Source organism: Desmodus rotundus, chromosome 4, assembly GCF_022682495.2.
Source record: "Desmodus rotundus isolate HL8 chromosome 4, HLdesRot8A.1, whole genome shotgun sequence".
NCBI lineage: Eukaryota > Metazoa > Chordata > Mammalia > Chiroptera > Phyllostomidae > Desmodus > Desmodus rotundus.
Window position 1 is genome coordinate 115,057,969 of NC_071390.1, and position 23,454 is coordinate 115,081,422.

The 23,454-nt window shown below is 36.3% G+C and overlaps 1 protein-coding gene across 2 annotated transcripts in view; it reads left to right on the forward strand.

Moving 5' to 3' along the window:
• Nucleotides 1-23,454, forward strand: part of UPF2 (UPF2 regulator of nonsense mediated mRNA decay) — a 115,016-nt gene that overhangs the window by 33,584 nt on the left and 57,978 nt on the right. The window contains exons 5-8 of one of the 2 annotated variants that reach the window (XM_024580183.4): nt 736-933; nt 11,228-11,380; nt 12,426-12,529; nt 17,738-17,823. In XM_024580183.4, the coding sequence (XP_024435951.2) occupies nt 736-933; nt 11,228-11,380; nt 12,426-12,529; nt 17,738-17,823 (541 nt within the window). The remainder of the gene's footprint in view (nt 1-735; nt 934-11,227; nt 11,381-12,425; nt 12,530-17,737; nt 17,824-23,454) is intronic. The other variant, XM_024580181.4, reaches the window with a different exon arrangement.

A 23,454-nucleotide genomic window follows, 5' to 3' on the forward strand; every position in this document is an offset into this window, starting at 1 on the left:
CTCCTTTCAAGCTGGGAGTTCTCTTTCAGCTGCAACTCCCACAGGATTTTTCAGTCAGAGGTTTTGAGGCTTGCTTTCCTCATACTGGAACCCTGGGTTGTGTGGTCTGTCTCGCTTCTCAGTTGTTCCTCCTGGTTTTTCTGCACGCAAATGTGGGACTGTGTCTGCCAGCCAGCACTTTGCCATGCATCCTCTCCACCCCAGCTGCCTGTCTCTGCCCCTCCTATGGGTCTGGATTAATGTTTAACTGCTTGGTTTTCGGACTTCCATACAATTTGATTTTCTGGCACTTCTGGTTATTTTTGTTTTTAAATTTGTTGTTGTCCTCCTTTTGGTTGTACGAGGAGGCAAAGTGTATCTACCTATGACTCCATCTTGCCTGGAAGTCCAGGCTTCTATATTTTTTATTTTGGTTTTATGTTTCATGAAGGTAGGTCTAATATATCAAGTGGTTACTTAGTCTCATATTAATTGCTTTTAAACATTGAAGAGGAAAGCATCTTTATCCTGTGCTGTCCTGTAGTCTGTCCCGGTTTAATTTTACTTTACGTAAAATAGTTTGTTGTTTGATGTTAAGGATGTTTATGTGAACAATACAGACTGCTTGTTGATTGAAGAAGCTTGTGTTAGTTGAACACTCAAGATTCATTAGTTATAAAATTGAAAATGACAATGTCATGTTTAGCATGCCAAACCTCAAATAGTTTTAATTTCCTGTGGTTTATTTTGTTGTAGAGCATGGGCCTGGAATTGATATATTTACACCTGGTAAACCTGGAGAATATGACTTGGAAGGTGGTATATGGGAAGATGAAGATGCTCGGAATTTTTATGAGAACCTTATTGATTTGAAAGCTTTCGTTCCAGCCATCTTGTTTAAAGATAATGAAAAAAGTTGTCAGAATAAAGAGTGCAACAAAGATGATTCTAAAGGTAAATTCTAGAGGATAGATTTTTACCTTAAGTTCTATAAAAATTACTTTTAAAATAGTGTTTGTAAAAAATAATGTTTTAGTTGCTAGTTTTATAATATGAACATTGAGTCATTAGATTAAATGCATGACAGAATAACATGGAATGGCGCATGACAGGTTTATAACTTGCAACAGTGTTACAACATTTAAGTTAATGTGAAATAATTTGAATATGTTTGTTTATAATACAGCGAATTCATGTGAGCTCTTAATAATATCTAAATTTCCCCTAGCTTGATTGTTAGGGACAGTGTTAGCTCTTTAGTTTTGTTTACCTGTAATTCTCTTTCTGGGCTAGATATCCCTAACTCTGTGAGGAAGGTCCTGAATGCCAGTCACACAGTGTTTTCTGAAGGGAATTCTGTCAAACTGTAGAGATGGAGAAGAGAAGATGGAAGGGCATAATGAGAGGGACTTGGAAAGAGATAATTTTTTTAAAAGTTACTTTTGTATTCTGATGAATTTAACTAGGGAACCCATTAAAAATAATAGCTAATAAAAAATAAATAAAAAATAAGAATAACAGCTAATAATTATATTTAATAATCACTTGTGCCAAACATCATTTTAGCACTTTATAATATACATAAGAATTTATTTGGGGACTTCCGACCAAGATGGAGGCATAGGTAGACACACTGTCCCTCCTCACACAACCAAAAGAAGGACAACAATTTAAAAACAAAAAACAACCAGAACTGACTGAAAATCAAACTGTATGGAAGTCCAACAACCAAGGATATAAACAAGAAACATTCATCCAGACCGGTAGGAGGGGCGGAGACGGGCAGCCAGACAGAGACAACTCACAGAAAGGCAGCGGCTGGCGGACCCCAGGAGGTGTTGGATTGTGGAACAGGGCAGGCCAGGCTGCAAGCTAGCAGACGCCACAAGGTGGTGGCTGGCAGACCCTGTGGCTCCACATTCGTGCATAGATAGACCAGGAGGAACAGCGGGGGAGCGAAACAGACTGTGCAACCCAGGGCTCCAGCGTGGGGGAAATAAAGCCTCAAACCCCTGATTGAAAACACCCGTGGGGGTTGAGGTGGCAGTGGGAGAAACTCCCAGCCTCACAGGAGAGTTCGTTGGAGAGACTCACAGGGGCCTTAGAGCATGCACAAGCTCACCCACTTGGGAATCAGAACCAGAGGGGCCCAATTTGACTGTGGGTAGCGGAGGGAGTGACTGACATCCGGCAGAGAGTGAAGTGGGCGCCATTGCTCCCTCTCGGCCCCTCCCCCACGTACAGCGTGACAGCGCAGTGACCAGCGTTACCCTGCCCTGGTGAACACCTAAGGCTCCACCCTATATGTAACAGGTGCACCAAGACAAAAAAAAAAATGGCCCAAATGAAAGAACAGATCAAAGCTCCAGAAAAAATACAACTAAGCAATGAAGAGATAGCCAACCTATCAGATGCACGGTTCAAAACACTGGTAATCAGGAAGCTCACAGAATTGGTTGAATTTGGTCGCAATTTAGATGAAAAATGAAGGCTATGCTAAGAGAAACAAAGGAAAATGTACAGGGAACCAATAGTGATGGGAAGGAAACTGGGACTCAAATCAATGGTGTGGACCAGAAGGAAGAAAGAAACATCCAACCAGAAAAGAATGAAGAAACAAGAATTCAAAAAAATGAGGAGAGGCTTAGGAACCTCCAGGACATCTTTAAATGTTCCAACATCCAAATTATAGGGGTGCCAGAAGCAGAAGAGGAAGAACAAAAAATTGAAAACTTATTTGAACAAATAATGAAGGAGAACTTCCCTCATCTGCCAAAGGAAATAGACTTCCAGGAAGTCCAGGAAGCTCAGAGAGTCCCAAAGAAGCTGGACCCAAGGAGGAACACACCAAGGCACATCATAATTACATTACCCAAGATGAAACAGAAGGAGAGAATCTTAGAAGCAGCAAGAGAAAAGGAGACAGTTACCTACAAAGGACTTCCCATAAGACTGTCAGCTGATTTCTCCAAAGAGACCTTACAGGCAAGAAGGGGCTGGAAAGAAGTATTCCAAGTCATGAAAGGCAAGGACCTACATCCAAGATTACTGTGTCCAGCAAAGCTATCATTTAGAATGGAAGGGCAGATAAAGTGCTTCTGAGATAAGGTCAAGTTAAAGGAGTTCACCATCACCAAGCCCTTATTATAGGAAATGTTAAAGGGAGTTACCTAAGAAAAAGAAGGTAAAAAATATGAACAGTAAAAATGACAGCAAACTCACAGTTATTAACAACCACACCTAAAACAAAAACAAAAGCAAACTAGGCAAACAACTAGAACAGGAACTGAACCACAGAAATGGAGATCACATGGAGGGTTATCAATAGGGGAGTGGGAGGGGGAGAGAGGGGGGGAAAGGTACAGAGAATAAGTAGCATAAATGGTAGGTAGAAAATAGACAGGGGGAAGATAAGAATAGTATAGGAAATATAGAAGCCAAAGAACTTACAAGTATGACCCATGGACATGAACTATATGGGGGGAATGTGGGAGGGAGGGGGTGGGCAGGATGGAGTGGAGTGAAGGGGGGAAATGGGACAACTGTAATAGCATAATCAATAAATATATTTAAAAAAATTAAAAAACAAATTTATTCAATCCTCGTAAGAACTCTATGAGGCAGCTACTGTTGTTACCCCCATTTTTTAGATGAGGAAACTGTCACAAAGGTTAAATAGCTACTCAGCATCAAATAAGTTGCACAGCTAGTAAGTTATAGACCTAAAATTTAAGCCCTGTCAATGACTTGTGCTCTTAATAACTGTGTTACTTTTCAAGTTACATGAAGATTAGTAATTTTTGTAGTTTATAATAAAATTAGGGAATAGTATACTTTCCTTTTGATGTATAAATATTATAATTCATCTAAAACATTCTGTAACTCCAGTATCCATTAAACATTTTTTTTTCCATTCATCCCTTTCTCCAGCCCTTGGCATCTATCAACTTCCATTTTGTGCCTTTGGATTTATTTATTTTGAATATTTCATCTAACGAATCATTCAACATGTGATCTTTTATGCTTATTTTCACTTAACATCATGTTTTTGGGGTATATCCACATTATGCACTTATGTGTACTCCATTTCTTTTTTATGACTGAATTATATTCCATTGTGTGTGTATACCACAATTTATTCATTCATCTGTTGGTGGATTTCTGTGCTCTTTCCATAGTTTGACTGTTGTGAATGGTGCTGCTATGGATACATACTTGTTTGAATTCCTGTTTTCTAGTTTTTGAGTATATTACTAGGCGAAGAGTTATGGGATCATTTGGTAATTCTGGTAATTTGAGGAACTACCAAATTGTTTTCCACACTGGCTAAACCATTTTACATTCTTACCAGCAATGTATAAGGGATCAGTTTCTCCATTTGGCAAAGGATCTTTGCCAACACTCAACTAACTTCCAGTTTTCTTTTTGATTTTAGCCATTCTTATGAGTGTGAAGTGGTACCTCATTGTGATTTTGCTTACATTATTTTAATGACTGGTGATGTTGAACATCTTTTCATGTACATGTTGGTCATTTCCATATTTTTTTTGTAGAAATATCTAAGTCTCTTGCCCATTTTTTAATTGGAGTGTCTTTTTACTGTAAGAACTTTTTATGTATTCTGAATACCAAACCCTAATCAGCTACATGTTTTGCAGATACTTTTCCCATTATAAAGATTGTGTTTTTACGTTCTTGATAATGCCATTTGATGCACCAAAGTGGTTTTTATTTTAATTGAGACCCAACCTTTTTAGAGCAGTTTTAGGTTCACAGAAAATTAAATGGAAAGTACGGTTCTCAAATATTCCCTGCCCCACATAGGCATAAAATCCCCCATAATCAACATCTCTGACCATAGTGGTCCATTTGTTAAAATCAGTGTACCTATATCAACATTATTACTACCCAAAAAAGGAATTAGTTTTGTCCTTTATTTCATATACATAATATATTGAATAGGGTGGGGTAGTGCTTGTTAGGGTTGCTAATTAGAAGAACAGTAAAACAGTTTCTTGCTCTTCATAACATTCTTCTTCACTATCTTAAAGTACACTGACCCTTAAAATTAGGCTTTTTCTGTGAAAAAGGTAGTGGGTCACTTTATGGTGTGAGAATCTTACAAGAGGCCCTTGTGGTAGTTTGAAATAGTAAAACCTCTTGGTTGATCTAAAGATGTTTTACATTAAAGTAAGTTTTACTTTATACTTTATGAAGAGTAGTATTAAAATATTTCAAGTATTTCAAAAATTAAAGGGAATTAGTTATATATATAGAAACTCATTTTAACTATCTACTACCCAGTTTCGTCAGTTAAAGTTTTTAAAAAGGCATTTCCTCATCCTGTTGAAGCCCCTTGTCCCCCTTGTGAGGACTAGCTCCTGTAATATTAGTCATTTTAGTATTGTATGATTTCTCTTATGTCTGGGTTTTTCCCTATCATCATGCAAGTTTGACTTTAAGGGTTGTAATATTTGTTTCTCCTTCAGGAAGTAAGTTTAGGGTCTCAATCTCTCTTATGAGACAATGTACCGAGTGCCATAGGGGAGACAAATATGAGCATGGTATCTTTGTACCTATCACATTAGCGGGCAGCAGCCAGGGACTCAAAGAATTATAATCTGAAGTAGAATAGGAGTGGGTCTATAAAAAAAGTACAAAGCACCTGACAGTTAAGATAGTGGAGGCAGTTCATGTGTTTGGAGATCACATAAAACCCTGTAGAAGAAATAGACCTTTGTGACAGACTTTGAAGCTTGGCTTGGATTTTGAAAAGATATATGGAGGTGGGCCCTCGTTTTCTAGAATAATATAGTACAAATTTAGTATCTCTCTCTCTTGTACATTCTTCCTCCCTCTCTCCTTTATTCATATCTGCCTGTCAAGTTCAACCCTGGATGGATTTAGTCATCCACCATACTGGTTTCTGTATCCAGACTGTTGAGCTGTCCTAGAGAGGATCAGTTAGATAGGTTGATAACTTTATAAATTTATGATCATCCACTTTAGCCAGATCCTCAACACTGTGTGGAAACTTGACAGCATTTCTGTCCTCATCTCACTCTTTCACACTCCATTACACATTTTCGTTTTTTTCTCTAGGTTTTATTCTGCTTTCTTCCTTAGCAGAAGATTATGCTTGATGTAGTACTTCATAGAGAAGATAGATGCCATCAGACAGATTTCCCTTGACATTGTGCACCTTCTTATTTATGTGTCTACCTGCCTTAGTACTTATAGAATGTTTCTTCCCTGGGTGATACCGTGAACTTTCATACCTTCTATCAAAGGCCAGTCCATCTTCTTACTCTGAATCTTGTCTCCCTGTTTCTCCTGAACCCTGTGCAATCTATTATGCCTTTTCTATGTCTTTTCTATCAGTCTCTCTCTCTCTCTCTCTCTCTCTCTCTCTCTCTCTCTCTGTCTCTGTCTCTGTCTCTGTCTCTGTCTCTGTCTCTACTGAACCCTGACCTCAGTATACATTTTCTCTACTTTGGAAACAAAACAGAACAGATCAAAACAAATTGTGAATGCTTTAGAACCCCCTGGGGCTCCGGTCCTTTTTTAACTATTGTCCTCTCTCTTTTCTTGAGTCCTCTTGAAAGAATTGGCTATACATGGAGTCTTCACTTTCTTACTTTCTTGTTCTTTAGTCCATTCCAATTTGGCTTCAGTGCCACCTCTACCCTGAAACTATTTTTGCCAAAGATAACCAATTACTTTTATGTTGCTCTCTCTCTAGGGCAGTTTCCAGGTTTTGTCTCATTTGATCTTTCAAGCCACTTAACAAAAGTAGAAAAGTTTACTACTTTTCTGTGGTACTAAACCCTCTTGATTTTTCTTTCTGCTTATCTTTGGTTTCCTCTTTCATCTCTTCCAAATGTCAGTGTTTCTCAGGATCCAGTGGAAGAGGACGGAATAGTCACTTTAGTAATCAAGTCTAGTTAATCTAACCTGTTAAATGTATTTTAGAGGTGCTTTATCTTTACTGCTATTATTCTAATCTAAGCTGCCATCATCTCTTAACCTGGGATACACATGACACCTCCTACCTGGCTCCCCTGTGTTTGCTCTTGCTCCTCCTATGTATTCTGAAAGATTAATTTTACTCTCCTATCTAGTATCTTTCAATGGCTTTACGTTTATTGGGAATATAATGTAAACTCGTTAACATTACCTCAAGGACCCTTCATAGTTTGGTTAAAGGCCTCTGTTCCAACTCGGTCAGTTACCACATTACTCTTACATTTTTCTCCTTTTCAGTCTCTGCAACAGCCAGTTATCTTGCCTCATGGCCTTCGTACGATGTTCTGTTTTGTGCTTGCAGTCCTTGTTCACTATACTCCATTTGACTCCCAAGTACCTTTTAGTTTAATTTCTTCAGATAGATTGTACATTTCTTGAGAACAAGGGTCACATTTTAAGCTTTTTCTGAATATTTAACAGCTTAGAATAATTCTGAATATATAGTAGCTAATCAGTAAATGCTCATTTTTGATAATCAGACATCAGGGAACACTGGAGAATGAATACATGTCCCATGTGGCAGGGTTTTTGTCTAGGACAGTTAAAGTTGTATCCTTGGTGCTTAGAACACTACTTAGCATGTAGTAGGAATTAAAATTTTAGTTGAAGGAAAGGTAGAATGACTATGAAAATATTAGTCTGTCTCTATTTAGAAGCAGCAAACCCAGTGCATACTAGAGTTTTGATTCTCCCAAATATAGTACGGTATTAAGTATCAGTAAAACATTTCTATTTTCAGTGCAGAAATTATATTATTGGAAGACTGTAAGAGAAGATGAGGCTGGGAAATACTACAGTTTGAGTCATTTATACTGTAACTCCATCACTTTTTTAAGCATAAATTCTTGAACTCAGGAATGTTTTTATTTTTTACTTAAGAAAATTTTCAAACATAAAATTTAGGCTAGTGTAGTAAACTATGAATTTATCTATTACCCAGCAATAATTATCAACATTATACCAATCTTGTTGAATTAGGTTCAGTTCTTTTTTCTTTTTTGTTCTTCTAATTTATTTAGTCTTTTAACAGTTTCTGGCCATTTTCTTTGTTTTGTTGCATTTTTAAAATTTCTTCTAACCCCTGACATTTAAATTAGAAGAATATTTTCCTACTTGGTCTCTCTGTAATCTATTCTTTCCTATCTTTCAAATTTATCCTGTTTATTGTTGGCAAGTATATTGTTAGTAATCACATTTAAGTGTTATTCTCTTGATCCAGCAAAGGTCATACTGCATAAAAGAGAAACTCTGGAAGATGGGTGGACTTCTGGTCAAGATGGCAGCTTAGGTAAACACAGCTCACATCCTCGCACAGCCACATCAAAATTACAACTAAAATATACAATAACCATCACTCAGAAACATCAGAAATTAAGTTGAATGGAAGTCTGACAACTATGGAATTAAAGAAACTACACCCATCCAGACTGGTAGGAAGGGTGGAGATGTGGAACAACTGGTCCCACATCCACGTGTGATAGTAAAAAATTTGGGATCTTTTGGGAATGTGGACTCCCAGCCCCATACCTGGCCTCCCAGCCCACGGTTCCAGTGCCAGGAAGGTAAGTCCCTATAACTTCCGGCTTCAAAAACCAGTGGGGATTGAGTTGGTGTGAGAAACTTCTGGAGTCCTAAACAGTTTCTCTTAAAGAGCCCACACACGGACTTACTCAGACTCACTCCTTTTGAGCTCCAGCACCAGGGTAAGCAGCTCATAAGGCACCAGTGACATATGGGGAGGAACTGAAGTGTCTGGCATCAAGGTGAGAGCTGGGGGACAGTGTTCTACCAGACAGAAAGACAGACAGAAGCCATTGTCCCTTTTCTAAACCCGCCCTCCGTAGAGCAGAAAACCAGCAGTCTGGTGCCATATCTGAGACTTCATCAACCTGGCTAACACTATTTGATCTGCCCTGGGAATACCCAGAGACTCCATCCCACCCAACTTGTGGATCCACCCAAGCTGCTTATCCATATGAATGGCTGGTCTTGGCTCATGCTTCACAACTTCTAAATCCTCTCAAACAGGGAACAGCTGGCCTCAGTGAGCCCCCAGCCCCCATACTTGCTAAGTGACCCAGGTCTGGCACTAGCAGCAGCCAGCCTATATTCACAGCTTGGGAATCTCCAAGCCTAGCACAAGTAGCAACCATATCAGGTAGCCTTACAGCTCAGGCAGAGTGGCCCTGGACAGAACACAGGTCGGGGCTGACCTTGGCCTGCACCACCCAGGAAACCCCAGAGGCAGTGTACCCAGTGGACAGTTTTAGACTATGTTGGAGCACTGCTATCCTGCACCTGCATAGCTGATGCTCCATGAGGGGTGGAGACTGGTGGTCAGTGGTCATAGACAGTCAGTGCAGCTACTGACCTGGGTAAATTCCTCCCATTGACCTGCCAACAGTAGTCAAGGCTCAACTATAAGAGGAGGGTGTACTCAGCTTATATTAAGGGTGCACCTTAAGTACCCAGATTGTGTATTACAGGAGGTTCTGCACTGGACCCTAAATGACACCTACTATATTAGGCCACAATACCAAGACAGGGAGTCATAGCAGCTCTACATAATACATAGAAACAAACACAGGGAAGTTGCCAAAATAAGGAGAAAGAGACATGGCCCAAATGAAAGAACAGATCAAAAACTCCAGGAAAGGAACTAAACAAAATGGAGATAAGCAGTCTGTCAGATGCAGAGTTCAGAACACTGGTTATAAGGATGCTCAAAGAACCTAGCACCTCAACAGCATAAAAAAGATCGAGTCAGAAACAAAAGCTACACTAATTGAAATAAAGAACAATTTACAGGGAAACAACAGTAGGGTAGATGAAGCTGAGAATCAAATCAATGATTTGGAACACAAGGAAGCAAAAAACAGAAAAGAATCCAAACATAGAATAGTGGAAGCAGCCTGTGGGACAACTTGAAGCGATCCTATGTTTGCATCATTGGAGTGCCAGAAAGAGAAGAGAAAAAGCCAGAAATTGGGAATCTATTTGAAAAAAGAATGAAAGAAAACTTAACTTTTTTTGGTGAAGTAGATAGACATGCAAGTCCAGGAAGCACAGAGAGTCCCAAACAAGGGATGCAAAGAGGCCCACTCCAAGACATATCATTAATGAAATGACAAAGGTTAAAGATAAAGAGAGAATCTTAAAAGCAGCAAGAGAAAAGCAGTTAGTTACCCAGAGGGGAGTTCCCATAAGACTGTCAGCTGATTTCTCAAAAGAGACTTTGCAGGCTAGAAGGGATTGGCAAGAAATATTCAAAGTCATAAAAAGCAGGGACCTACAGCCAAGATTGCTCTACCTAGCAAAGATGTCATTTGGACTAAAGGACAGATAAAGAGCTTCTCAGACAAGAAATAACTAACAGATTTAGTTCATTATCACCAAACCATTATATGAAATGTTAAAAGGACTTATCTACGAAAAAGATCAAAACTATGAACAATAAAATGTTAAAAAAATACATTATCAAGAAGTGAATCTAAACAACAAAGTAAGCAAACAAGAACAGTCATAGATATGGAAGAGTGTTTTGATGGTTGCCAGATGAGAAGGGGACAGACAGGGAAGGGGTAACTGCTGAGGGGGATTAAGGAGTACAAATGGGTAGTTATAGAATAGTCATGGGGATGGAATGTACAGTATAGGAAATGGAGTAGCCAGAGAACCTATTCATATGTCCCGTGGACATGGTCAGTGGTGTGAAGCTTGCCTGAAGGAATAGGGGTGCTGGTTTGATGGGGACAAAGTGGGAAAAATTGGGACAACTGTAATAGCATAATCAATAAAATATAAAGAAAGAAACTGAACTGTTAGAGTTTGAGGCCCTCCTTTATCTGACTTTACTTTAATCAACTTTAATTTCCCCTTATCTTCACCACAAATCCACATACCATGTATGTCTCCATCCATCTGTCTTCATCCATCCATCCATCCATCTATCCATCCATCCGTCCATTGTTTCAGTGAACAGATGGCATAAAGAATCAAAGAAGTAATGGTGTTGGTTTTCAGTGGGCATAGTGTATTTTATAAAATCTAAATATATTTATACTCAGATGTTGTTGCCAGGTGTTTGTGTGTGTGTGTGTGTGTGTGTGTGTGTGTGTATTCTAAGAAAAATGATGCAAATTTTGTGAATCCTTATCTGTTTTTTTGAAGCAGTATTTTAATGTGACTTTTAGTTTAGAGACACTGATTCTTTGTCTTCAAGCAGAGGCAAAAGAACCTAAGGATCATAAGGAAGTATCAAATCCTGATGATTTGGAACTTGAATTGGAGAACCTAGAAATTAATGATGACAGTTTGGAGTTGGAAGGTGCAGATGAAGCTGAAGATCTTACAAAGAAACTTCTTGATGAGCAAGGTAAACACTATTTTCTCCAAAATTTAAATTTTTGATTAGGTTTTCTACCCAAAACTCTAGCCTAAGAATATAGATCTTGACTCATTAATTCCTGTTTTCTTTTTGTTTCCAAGCCATCACTTTTTTGGATTTTGATTTAGAACAGCAACATTGGTTGTCTCATGTTATGTGACTGTGAGCCTTAGTGGTCATTTAATTTCTTAGTATCTTAATAGATATTTCTTAAGCTTTTTTACTTTATAACATTTTCTAAATTTATTTTAATTCTTTGATATAATCTTTACAATATTAATATAAATATATTTGAGTTATTCTCAATGGTTGAGAGATAAAAGACAACTGGTATATCAGTTCATCTATAATAATTTTACCTGTCTTTATAATTGAGTAATGTTTTGTATTTGACGTTGGAAAATATTGTTAGTTTTATTAGTTAGGATTCTTCACTTGGAAGGACATCTTCTGTCATTATTACTTTTGTCTTTATTGGCTTAAATTGTTTCCTACTGCAGATTCTCTTTATCCTTGTCATGAGGGAGGGTGGGCATGTCTGGTGGCTGCCCCATGATCAGATCATACCAGCTAGTGATGTCAAAGGGAAAGGAGATTCTCTCCACTGTCTGTATATAAGTGTCATGGAAGGACTTAGCTGATTCTCTGTCACCCTTACCTGTGACCTAGAGGATTGCTGGCATGCTGTGATCTGGCAGTACCTTTTCCCATCAGAATCCCTTCAGACGGCAGCAGTGAGAGGCTGTTAACTGAAGACTTTTGGGAAGCAATGTTTGGCAGATAAAAATAACAGATTGACTATAAAACTACATGGAAGTTATGACTAAGATTTTGTGTCTAATGCAAAATTTTACTACTTTACTGTTGATATATGAAAGGCAGTAGTGACCTGGAGTTGTGATTCTAGAGATACCCAGACCTTCTAGGGCAATATCTCAAAAAATGCTTCAGTGTTTTGTGGGTAAGAAAAGCTCTCTAGATTATCTATTTCTCAAATAACTAATAATTGCATGTTTTTATTCTTATGACCTAGAACAAGAGGATGAAGAAGCCAGCACTGGATCTCATCTCAAGCTCATAGTAGATGCTTTCCTCCAGCAATTGCCCAACTGTGTCAATCGAGATCTGATAGACAAGGTATGATTGTTTTAATATAACTTTACTCAAGCATGTAGACCTTGTAGGATAGCTCTAATTAGTAATGTCTGTGAGTTTAGGACTATTTAGCCATAGAATGAACCATTTCTTCAAATGGGATCAAAATAAACACATAAAATTGGAGTCAGTCTACAGATGTTCAGTTTGAGAGTGAAACTCTGTTTACAGTCCTGTTTGCTTGACTCCTCTTCACATAGGAACCCTACAATTTGGTAGACTAGAAATTTTTAAAAGTATACTCTGTAGATTTCCTGTTGTCTCCAAGGCACTTTGGGGGGGGTCTATTAAGTAAAAATTATTTTCATACTAATACTAAGGTTTTTCTGGCATTTGCAAAAGTGATGATAGGTAAAGCTGCTGACATTTTTGCATATATCAAGATATATCGGTAGCAAACTATACTGGTAGCCCTTGCCTTCACTGCTGTACATTTGAAATTTAAAATAATGCCACTTCCACTTACGAATCTCCTTGATGAATCTATACAGTTAGTGCTTTTATTTCATTTCAACCTTCTCAAAGCTGTCTGGAGAAAACCACTTGTGTTTGAGTTGTGAGGTGAATGCGTTTTTTTTCCATAGGATACCATTTTTACTTGATAGAACTGGTGAACAAACTGATTATTTATTTAAACTAGGGTGTTTAGCCAACATTTTCCTAACGTGAATAAGGTGAACTTCACACTTCAAGGAAAACAACTATAAGTATTTCTTGCCAACGAACAAATTTGAGTTTTCAACAAAAATTAGTATTTTAGAAAACTCATGTCCCCTACCATAAATTTGACAGCTTCCCACTTCTTTTCTGAGAAAACTATTCATTAGACTTTTCTGATGGGATTGGTGGTGATACTAAATAATATAATTTTAAAATATTATGTATGTGTTTGGAAGATCTGCATAGCTCAGTGAAACATTGTTCTAAGTGACCAGTACACAATGTTAACAAAATCTGGCTTGGATGTTAAAGATCCACTCAAAGTACAAGATAGGTTTTATTCTAACAGCATGAAAAGTTGATTAATAAGGTTTCAAATTCCACATTTCTTCTAACACTTAAGAAAATACCACTTATCAAGTTTTGGTATCAGAAAATATTTATAAATCCAGAAAAGGATATTAAATTGCACCTCCTTTCCCAAGCTATATGCGTGTGTAAAGTTGGATTTTCTTCATATACTTCATCTAAAATGACGTGTCACAGCGGATTGCACGCATTGTAGTTTTGAGAATCCAGCTATCTTCTAAAAGAGTGCCACTCTAATGTCACTGAATTTTTTTATTTTGAAAAGTATAGTTATGTCCAAAAAATGCTAACAACTAATAGGTTTATTGGTATTTTTAAGTGAATTAGTATGTTTAAAGTTTCTACATTTTAATTTCTAATACAGTAAATGCTGATAAATGTAGGCCATATACATGAAGTTGTTTTAGGTCTTTAACAGTTTTTGAGAGCAGAAAATGCTCTTGAAACCCAAGGCTTGAAAATTGTTGCTTTAAAGCTATATTTTTGTAAGTGTAATGTATTATTTTATCTTTTTCTCCCCATAATGCTTTGAAGGTCCTCTATAGAGAACTATAGAAGTTAGGTTATATTTTGACTTTTGGCTTGTGTAGCTGCTCTTCAGATAATTTAGATGTATTTCAGTAACTATTTAAATAATCAGACGGGCTTGAAACTCCAAGTTGCCTTATTTTTGCATTGATTAGGTCAATGTATAGTTTTCAAAAACTTTGCAATTACAGATTTATTTCAGTTTTAAGAAGTAGTCTCGTTTTTCCTTCTTGTATAGAATATAGCAGAAACCACCTCTTAAACAATTGCTTATTTTTCTAAGTTTGGGCTATGATTGAATCTTTACTCTGCTAAATTTTCATATATTTTAGAGATAAACAGAGGATGAAAGAGAGATACACTCCTGCTTCACCCCCATACTCCATTATGCATACTATAATGAAAGCTGATGGTGGGAAGGATCTCATCATCTTTGTATATTAGATGCAATATTGTGTTAATGAATCTTTATTGAAAAGTATCCTTTAGTGCCCAGCTCGGTACCAGCGCAGTTGCCAGTAATGACCATATATTAAATTCTGAGTAAGATTTTTGAGGGTCAGGTGAAAAATAGGGGGCCACCCTTCCCTTTTGAACCCCAACTTCCTCATGACAGGAATTTCTTCCATATATGTTGTCAAAGGTCTGAATGACTTAGGAGGAAAAAGTATTTGGGAAATAGGTAGAAAAATGTAAGAGTTATTTGCATTCAATAATTAATATAACTATATAACACAAAGTGAAGATTTCTTTTAGGTGACTTCTGTGGGTAATGTCATTCATGGTAATGCTTATTTCTGCATACATTTGATGATCAGAAGAATTTATTTTTACTTAATAAAATAAAATATGGTTCTTGAACTGTCTTTCATCTGCCTAAAATATTTTGAAACATGTTTTTAAAAAACTACTTATTGAGTTGTCAAGCAGCAGTTGTAACCAAGGCAGATAGACAACGCTAGTGCAGGTGTCTCCTTTGAGTTCATTTCTCCCCATAGGGCAGGACTGGTTAAGAGTTAATATATAAGGGGGGACCCTCCATTTCATGCAATGCACCTGTTGAAACCTTTTTTCCACTGCTCAAAATGGTTTTTTGAAAGTCCTTGATTTTGATGCCTTTTAGTGCTTCTGTTGTTTTTTGTTTCATCTCTTCCACATCTGCTAAATGTTTCCCTTTGAGGACTTTTTTCACCTACAGAAACAAAAATAAGTCTCTTGGTGTAGGGGAGATCTGGGTGAATAGGGAGGGTAGGGCATGGGAGTCCTGCCAGTTTTGAGTCAAAAACTGTCCAACACTCAGCCACTGTGGGCAGGTATGCTGTAAATCACCCATCATAAAATGGGCAAATATGTTGAAAGTCTTCAAAAAAAATTCACTGAAACTGAGCACAGCCTGTCACAACACCACCAGCTGGTACACTGATACAGATAGCTTCCTAGAACACTCACCTAGTGGCAGAAGCCTGTATTACAAGGGGCCTAGAGGAATGCTGGTATGCTGTGAAGCATACACCCTCCTTGAAGAAGGTAACTCCAGTTTTTTGGCGGTCTCCCCTTGTACAAGTGAAGCTCTTTTTTAACTTTTTAAATTTCCTCATGTTTACTAATACTGGCATTTTTCTCACTCCTATACTCTTTAACTCCACATATTTATTGAAACCCTACTATCTGTACTAGGTGTCGGTATGCTTTACAAACTCCTAATCTGTGGAGAGTTTTGAACATTACAGGGTTTTTTTTTCCCCATCTAACTGCTCTTTGATTATTATGTATTATATTTATTTACTTCTTTAATTTTATAAATTTTGCTTAGATTATACAAAGTACATATGTATTTAAAAGGATAATGTTCTGAAATAGCTATTGAAGTACTTTTTATTTTTTGTGTTTCCTAATTATGTTGAAACATAGGCCATTATTAGTCATTTAAAAATTCTTTTTAAAAAATGATATGAGCACTGGCTGGTGTGGCTCAGTAGATTGAGCGCTGGCTTGCAAACCAGAGGGTCGCCGGTTCGATTCCCAGTGAGGGCACGTGCCAGGTCCCCGGTTGGGAGGGGCACACAACAGGCAACCACACATTGATGTTTCTCTTCCTCTCTTTCTCCTTCCCTTCCCCTCTCTCTAAAAATAAATAAGTAAAAATCTTTTAAAAGATGTTGATATAAGAGTTGTTTTTGTTTTTGTCTTAGGGATATGTGTGAGTGTATGTGGGGGGTGTGTGTGTGTGTGTGAAGTTTTCCAATTTTTTTTTTTTTATCAATTTTCTTTTCTGAGTACATGACCTTTGGGATTTTTAGTAGTAGGTCCTGAAGTTTTTCATGTCTCTTACAAGTAAATTGCTTGAAGGAATTTTTAGTGTATTTTCAGTTTTTTTCTCTTCTTTGTTCTAAGTAACTGTAATAAGCTTTAATGTTATAAAATGTAAGCTCCACTTTATTTTATTTCCTTTATAAGCAGAAGAAAAAATTTAAATTGATTTTACTCTCTCAACTAATCTAAAGGTTCAATCTTGGTGAATACTTTCAATGTGAGCTGGTTTCCTAGGTTTGAATCTAATCATCCTCAGTTGTACCATTTATTTTATCAAAAGTTTTAACAAAATGGGAGGTGTTTTAATGCTTCGCCATCTATAGCAAAGAGTAGAAATCCTTCATAATTCAGGAAAATCTGAGAATCTTATATTTGTATCTGATCCTCAAAAATACCTAAAAATTGGGATGGATAATAAAATAATCATGTGAACCTGTGGAAGGAAAATATTTGAGAAACTCAAAAGGATATTTGGTAATAGTTTATTCATTTTTAAAGTATAACTTAAAACTTGTTATTTTCTTAAACCAACTATACTGAAATTAAAAAAAAATAATACATGCCTGTATTTTAAAAATGCCAATTATTCATATTGTTGTTTCTCAATAATTTCTCAGAACATATACCTCTCCTACCCTATTTTTACACTTACATTAGATATTAGACATGTTGATGAAATACTCAGCACATTTTTGTTGTTAAAATATAGACCAGTGGGTTGCTATACTAAATAAAAATTGTGGGTATTTATTATAGTCCTGTGACGTGATTTCTTTAAGTTACCAAATCTGATCGCTGATACTGAACTTCTCCATTGTTGAGGCACTTACTCTTACATGTTCCTGGGAATAATCTCTGCCTGTTCCTCTCACCTACTTCATGTTTATTCCTTTTTGATTATCCTTATTAGCATTAGTAATTTTCTTGGCTCCTGTCAACTGTTCTTGCTCCTGCTACTTTATAATTATGTAAAACTTTCTTTATAATAACACTGATTTAACTTTAATGAGGTTAAAGTATTGATTGTACATTTAATATAATTCTTTGCTAGACATTGAATGACCTTCAGTCTACCCACCTGAAGTTCTAACACTTTGTTGCAATTTTAAAATTTATAAAATACATATTTTGAGGTGTGTAAGGATACAGGAGTTTAAGCTCATTGATCTTTTAGTTTGGGATATGCTTACAATACTAGTGTTTAAAACCATTTGAAATGTTTAGAAACAAGTGGAAATCCATTGTGGCATCCAGAGTTTCTGCTTTCAGTAGCTAAATAAAGATGTTTTTTAAAGAAAACGTTTGTATTTTCTTTTATAGGCAGCGATGGATTTTTGCATGAACATGAACACAAAAGCAAATAGGAAAAAGTTGGTACGGGCACTTTTTATAGTTCCCAGACAAAGGTGAGTATTTTTTTTTTTAAAGAGTAATTTGTTAATGTTTTTACTTTGCAGTGATGATTATAAGTTGAAAGTTTTTATTTAATTACATCTTTAAAAATATTCCTTGTCAACACACATTATTGTTACTATATTTTCTAGAATTGTTTCTCATTGATTTATGTACTTTGTTTCATTAGTTATAAGTGGAGATATTTCTTCTGGTACATTCTTGTTATTTTTAAGAGAAAATGTAACTTAAGAATAGTTTTTAGAGTTTATTTTGTGTAAAGATTAGATTGAGTGTGTCTAGTTTTTGCAGTTGTGTTTAAATGAAAAAATTCAAGTTATTTTGTAATAATGATAGTTTAGAATTGGAATTCACTGTAGCAATTGTGTTGCTAGGAGTTCAAGAAGCATATTTAGTTCTATGCTGCTTTTAGAAATTCTAATGCTCTAAATTACACTAAATTAAATGCCCTACTTAACCTGTATATTTCAGGACAACTTATAGATTATTCACCCTAGGAACCTGGAGAAGATTCATTTTTGTTTATTCAACAATAAATAAATAATGAATTTTGTTAACTATTATGATGATCACATAAACTGTAGCTAAGATAGGTATTTTTCCCCCAAACAATAAGGATCCTAAGGGATTTTGTTAAGGGTTTCTTCTTTTTTTTTAATCCTCACCTGAGGATATACGTAATGACTTTAGAGAGAGAGGAAGGGAGAGAGAGAGAGAGAGAAACATGGATGTGAGAGATAAACATCAATAATGGTTGCCTCCCATGCACACCTCAACTGGGGATCAACCCACAACCTTTTTGGTGTACAGGACAACGCTCCAGCCAACTGAGCCACCTGGCCATGACTAAAGGTGTCTTTTTTTTTTTTTTCCTTTTTAGAAAAGATTTTATTTATTCATTTCTAGAGAGAGGGAAAGGGAGGGAGAAAGAGAGGGAGAGAAACATCAATGTTTGATAGAAACAATGATCGGTTGCCTCTTGCACACCCCCAACTGGGCATCTGGATCACAACCCAGGCATGTGCCCTGACTGAGATTCGAATGGGTGACTTTTCGGTTTGCAGGCCAGTGCTCAACCCACTGAGACACACCAGCCAGGGCTAAAAGTTTCTTAATTTGGTCCATTCATTGATAGGGACCTATGATCTCTTAATGGTAAGATTTCTCAGTGAAACCAAACCTCTACTTTTCTTTTTTCTTTCATACTGGTTTTTATTTACTCTTAGCCTCACTAATATGAGCGTTCAGTTTTTCATTTTAGTGGGGTAAGGGATATGGAATGTGCTAATACTATGAGTAGATAAAATTAAGTATCTTGAGAAAGTCAAAAAGATAAATGTTTTTATTATAAGAAATTATATATTGCATTTTATGAAAGGTAAGATGCCATTAGTTATGAAATGTACCATTACTTTATGTTCAATTAAGAAAGAAATATATTGTCAGTTTTAATGCTTTAATTGTGAGACACATTCCACTTTCATATACAGGGTTGGGGGGCAGAAGGAGGTTTACAGTTATGAGTATGCGAAAGATTATTTTTGTATTGTTATATTTTTGTATGATATTAAATTATATTATCATTTATTAATTACTGTATTATTTTCCATATGAACAACTGTAAACCAACTTTTCCTCACCATGTATCTATAAATGGAGAAAAGTGTGCACCTTGAATTGGTGAGAACTCAAATTTTTTTTTTTGTCATTGGACCAATTTTGGACCAATTTTTTCAAATGATGCTCTTCTTTACCATACACAGTAGAATATTTACTTTCATGTTTTCCTTTTCAACTGAGTGAAGAAACATGTGTAAAAATCATCTGGAATTACATAACAATAAAACAAAGTTAGCAAAAATAAAATGCTGTGTTAACAAAAGAAATCATGCAATGATATTTAAGTAGTTTACTTATAAAAGAGCATCTTGTTTCTCAGTATCCCACTCCGCCACTGCCAAATAAAGAAATGCCCTCTTTCAACTCATTCAGTCTTAATCCTAGCCACCCTTCCTTCCTCTTGCAAAATCTTCATCTGTAATGGTTTCTTGACTATGCTTTGGGGAATTGACATATGGAACATTGGGTTAGCATTATTGACTTTGCTTCAGGAATACAGGGAATTGTTTTTAGTCAAATTTTATTTCTCTATTAAGTAAGTTACCTTACTGAAAACAGTAAAAGAAATATTATGGTTTGGCTGGTAGAGAACAGTCTGTTTAAGAATGGAATTTGTAAGTAGCATTGACTATTAACTCTTTACTGTAGACATTTCTATATTTATACATTTCAAATCAGCCAAATTATATAAAAACCCTTAATTTGCATATTTTTCTATTGTAAATAGTACTCTCTTTTTGTAAAGATTTCAGTGTTTAGATAAAAACGCCTCTGTTTATACATCTGTGAAATGGCATATATAAGGGTGAGTCTTGGGCTAGGTTGATGTGTCTTCGTCATATATTTTTATTGGTCAGAAAAGCCTTTAATTTTGAAGATCATCTTTGTCCTGACCCTCAGGTGTCTTTCCACCTTGCCTACAGATTTGGCTTGACCCTGAAGATTATGAGTTGCTCCCTTGGGAGGCTGGAGTAGAAAGATAGTAGTCACGTGCTACTAAGTCTCTTCTCATTCTCTTTCTCATTCCCTGTCTTTATACCCCACATACTCAACAGACCTTTTTCCATTCTTTGAATACAAGAGAAGACTGATAGCCTTCAAGGGTAGAGGTAAGAAAGGAACAAAAGGGTTGGGTGTGGAGTGAGCAGGCTGGAATATTTTCCTGGGTAGCCAGTTAGGTGGTATTAGGGATAGTAGCAGGTTACTTTCTGTGAGCCCTCTGGACTTAGGGGAAAGCTGGGACATTTTGGGGAGAGATGGGCAAGGAAAAACTTATTTTAGCTCCTGCTCTCACCTAGCTTCATTATTCTCCTGTGCCCACCTAGTCCCTGTAGGAAGGACCTTTTAGTAAGGTTTGCCTCCCTCTTTGTGTGGCATTTTCTCTTCCTCACCATCTCCAAAGGACAAGAATCCTGTTGAGTGTCTTTATCCTTTTCTGTGGCTAGAATTTCCTCCTCCTTCCATCCAGCTCATTCAGCTGGAGTTGACCAAAAAATGTGCTGACAAAACAATGAATTATTTAGTAGTTATTCCAGTGCCTAGGACTATGATGAACCAGAAGTCTTGTGTGTGTGTATGTGTGTGTGTAAATAGTCTGTGGGAGAGAATTTAGCTTTCTTACCTGTTATATAGATTTTGGTCTAGGAAGCACTAAACTAGATAACACATAAGGTTCTTTATAGTTCTTTTAGGGGGAAAAAAAGCTTTATGGAAATACAATTCACATACCATACAATTTACCCATTTGAAGTATTCTAAATATATGCAACTATCTCTACAATCAAACTAAAATATTTTTGTCCCCCCAAAAGAACCCTCATATCTATTATTAGTCAGTCCCTTCTCTCTCTGCCCATCCTCCCACCCTAAGAAACCACTAATCTGTTTTTGTCTATGGATTTGCCTATTCTGGGTATACCATATAAATGAAGTCATATAATATGTGGCCTTTTTTGCCGGGCTTCTTTCATTTATGTTTTCAAGATTCATTCATGTTGTAGCCTTAATTAGAATTTCCTTCCTTTTTAAGACTGAAAAATATTTCATGTTATAGATTATACCACGTTTGGTTTACCTATTCATTTATCAGTTGATGGACATCTGGGTTGTTTCTACTTTTTAGCTATTGTGAATAATGCTGCTGTGTCTATTTGTGTACAAGTTTTGGTGTATATTTTATGTTTTTAATTCTCCTGGGTATATATCTAGGAGAGGAATTGCTGTGTCTTATGGTAACTCTGTGTTTAATAGTTTTGTAACTGCCCAGGTTTTTCACAGTGGCTGCACCATTTTACATTCCCAACAGCTGTGATTGAGGATTCCGGTTTCTCTACATCCTCACCACTCCTTGCTGTCTCTTTGTTTGTAGCCATCCTGAGGGGTGTAAAGTAGTATCTCAGTATGGTTTTGATTTGTATTTCCCTGATGGCTATTGATTTTGCCATCTTTTCGTGTGTTTATTGGCCATTTGTATGTCTTTGTTAGAGAAATGTCTGTTTAAATCCTTTGCCCATCCTGTTTAGTTGTGATGTCTTTTTATTGTTAACTTAGAAGAGTTCTTTATACTTTGTACGCGTTTTAAATATAGACAAACCTGGTATTGGTTTAGTGACTTTGAAGCCATATAGACTTAACCAAATTTTAGCAGTTGGATGTTCAGACTTTCTTTAAATTAATATAAACATAATAATGTCTAGAGGGTAGGGTGCTTCACTTAACTCTTGAACAGCTTTTCCTGATCCACCTTTTAAGAGAGTTTGCTGGAGTTTTTGTGAGGCTCTTTCCACATAAATCTCCCCCTCCTCTCTTGCTATATTCGGAAATACGAAAAATTGAGTTTGTTGAAAATTTATTAGTATGGTATACCACTTGATGGCACTGTTGCATCAAGAACATCAACATTGTGAAAAGCATTTGGATGTCGATTTCAGAGTAAATGACCGCAGTCTTTTGTATATTTCACGATCTTTGAGTCACCATCTGCTCTAGTGTTTCCTACAAAGAAAATCCTTTGTATTCTTTAATTGACTGGTAACAGTGCTTTCTTACATTTATTTTTTTCCTAAGCATTTTTGAACACACAAAATTAGTAACTTTCAACAGTTAAATTATTTAGATTTTTAAAGAGAAATAAAAGCTGGACATTTCTTTTAGAAAACTGATTGATTACGAGATAAAAACCTTTAAAAATCACTCCCTCCCTCCCATAGTAACAAATGTATGTTTCTTCATTCCTGTTATTACTTGTACTTAGTAACTGGATGTTTACTAACTTGATGATAATTAACTACTAGGAGGATATTTAAATGTGTGATTCAGGAGACCTTGAGAGTATAAGCATTGTTTTATTATTGTGTAAGAAAAAAGCATTCTCTTAAATAGTTCACTCATTAACTCTTGGTAAAATAATTATCACTCTCTTAGAAGATTATAAAATTCAGTTTTCAGCCTTGAGTGGTGTGGTTCAGTTGGTTGGGGAATCATCTCGCAAAGCAAAAGGTTGCTGCTGGTTCCATTCCTGGTCAGAGCACATGCCTGGGTTTGGGTTTGGTCCTCGATCAGATCACGGCATGTATGAGAGACAGCAGCAGTTCAGTGTCTCACATCAGTGTTTCTCTCCCACTCATTCTCCCTCCATTCCCCTCTCTCTAAAAATAAATAAATATCTTTTCTAAAAATTCAGTTTTCTAAGGAGGATATAAGTTTATTTTCTAATTTACTTTCAGAAAAGTCAAAATATACTTAGCTTAAATTTTAACAGAAATTTGCTCTTTATGATGATTAAAATTTTCTAGTTTTATGTTAAATAAATTTAATGTGACCAGAATTTAGCACTCCATTTTTTTTAGGCTTGCATTTGTAGGAAGGTAGAAAAGACAAAGCACATTTGTACAGGACTAACATTGAGAAACTATATTACATTATTACAACATGAAGGATTTTATTTTGTGAAGTAATGAATGAAGTCATAGAACTTGAAGATTTAAATAGGGCAGGATGACATT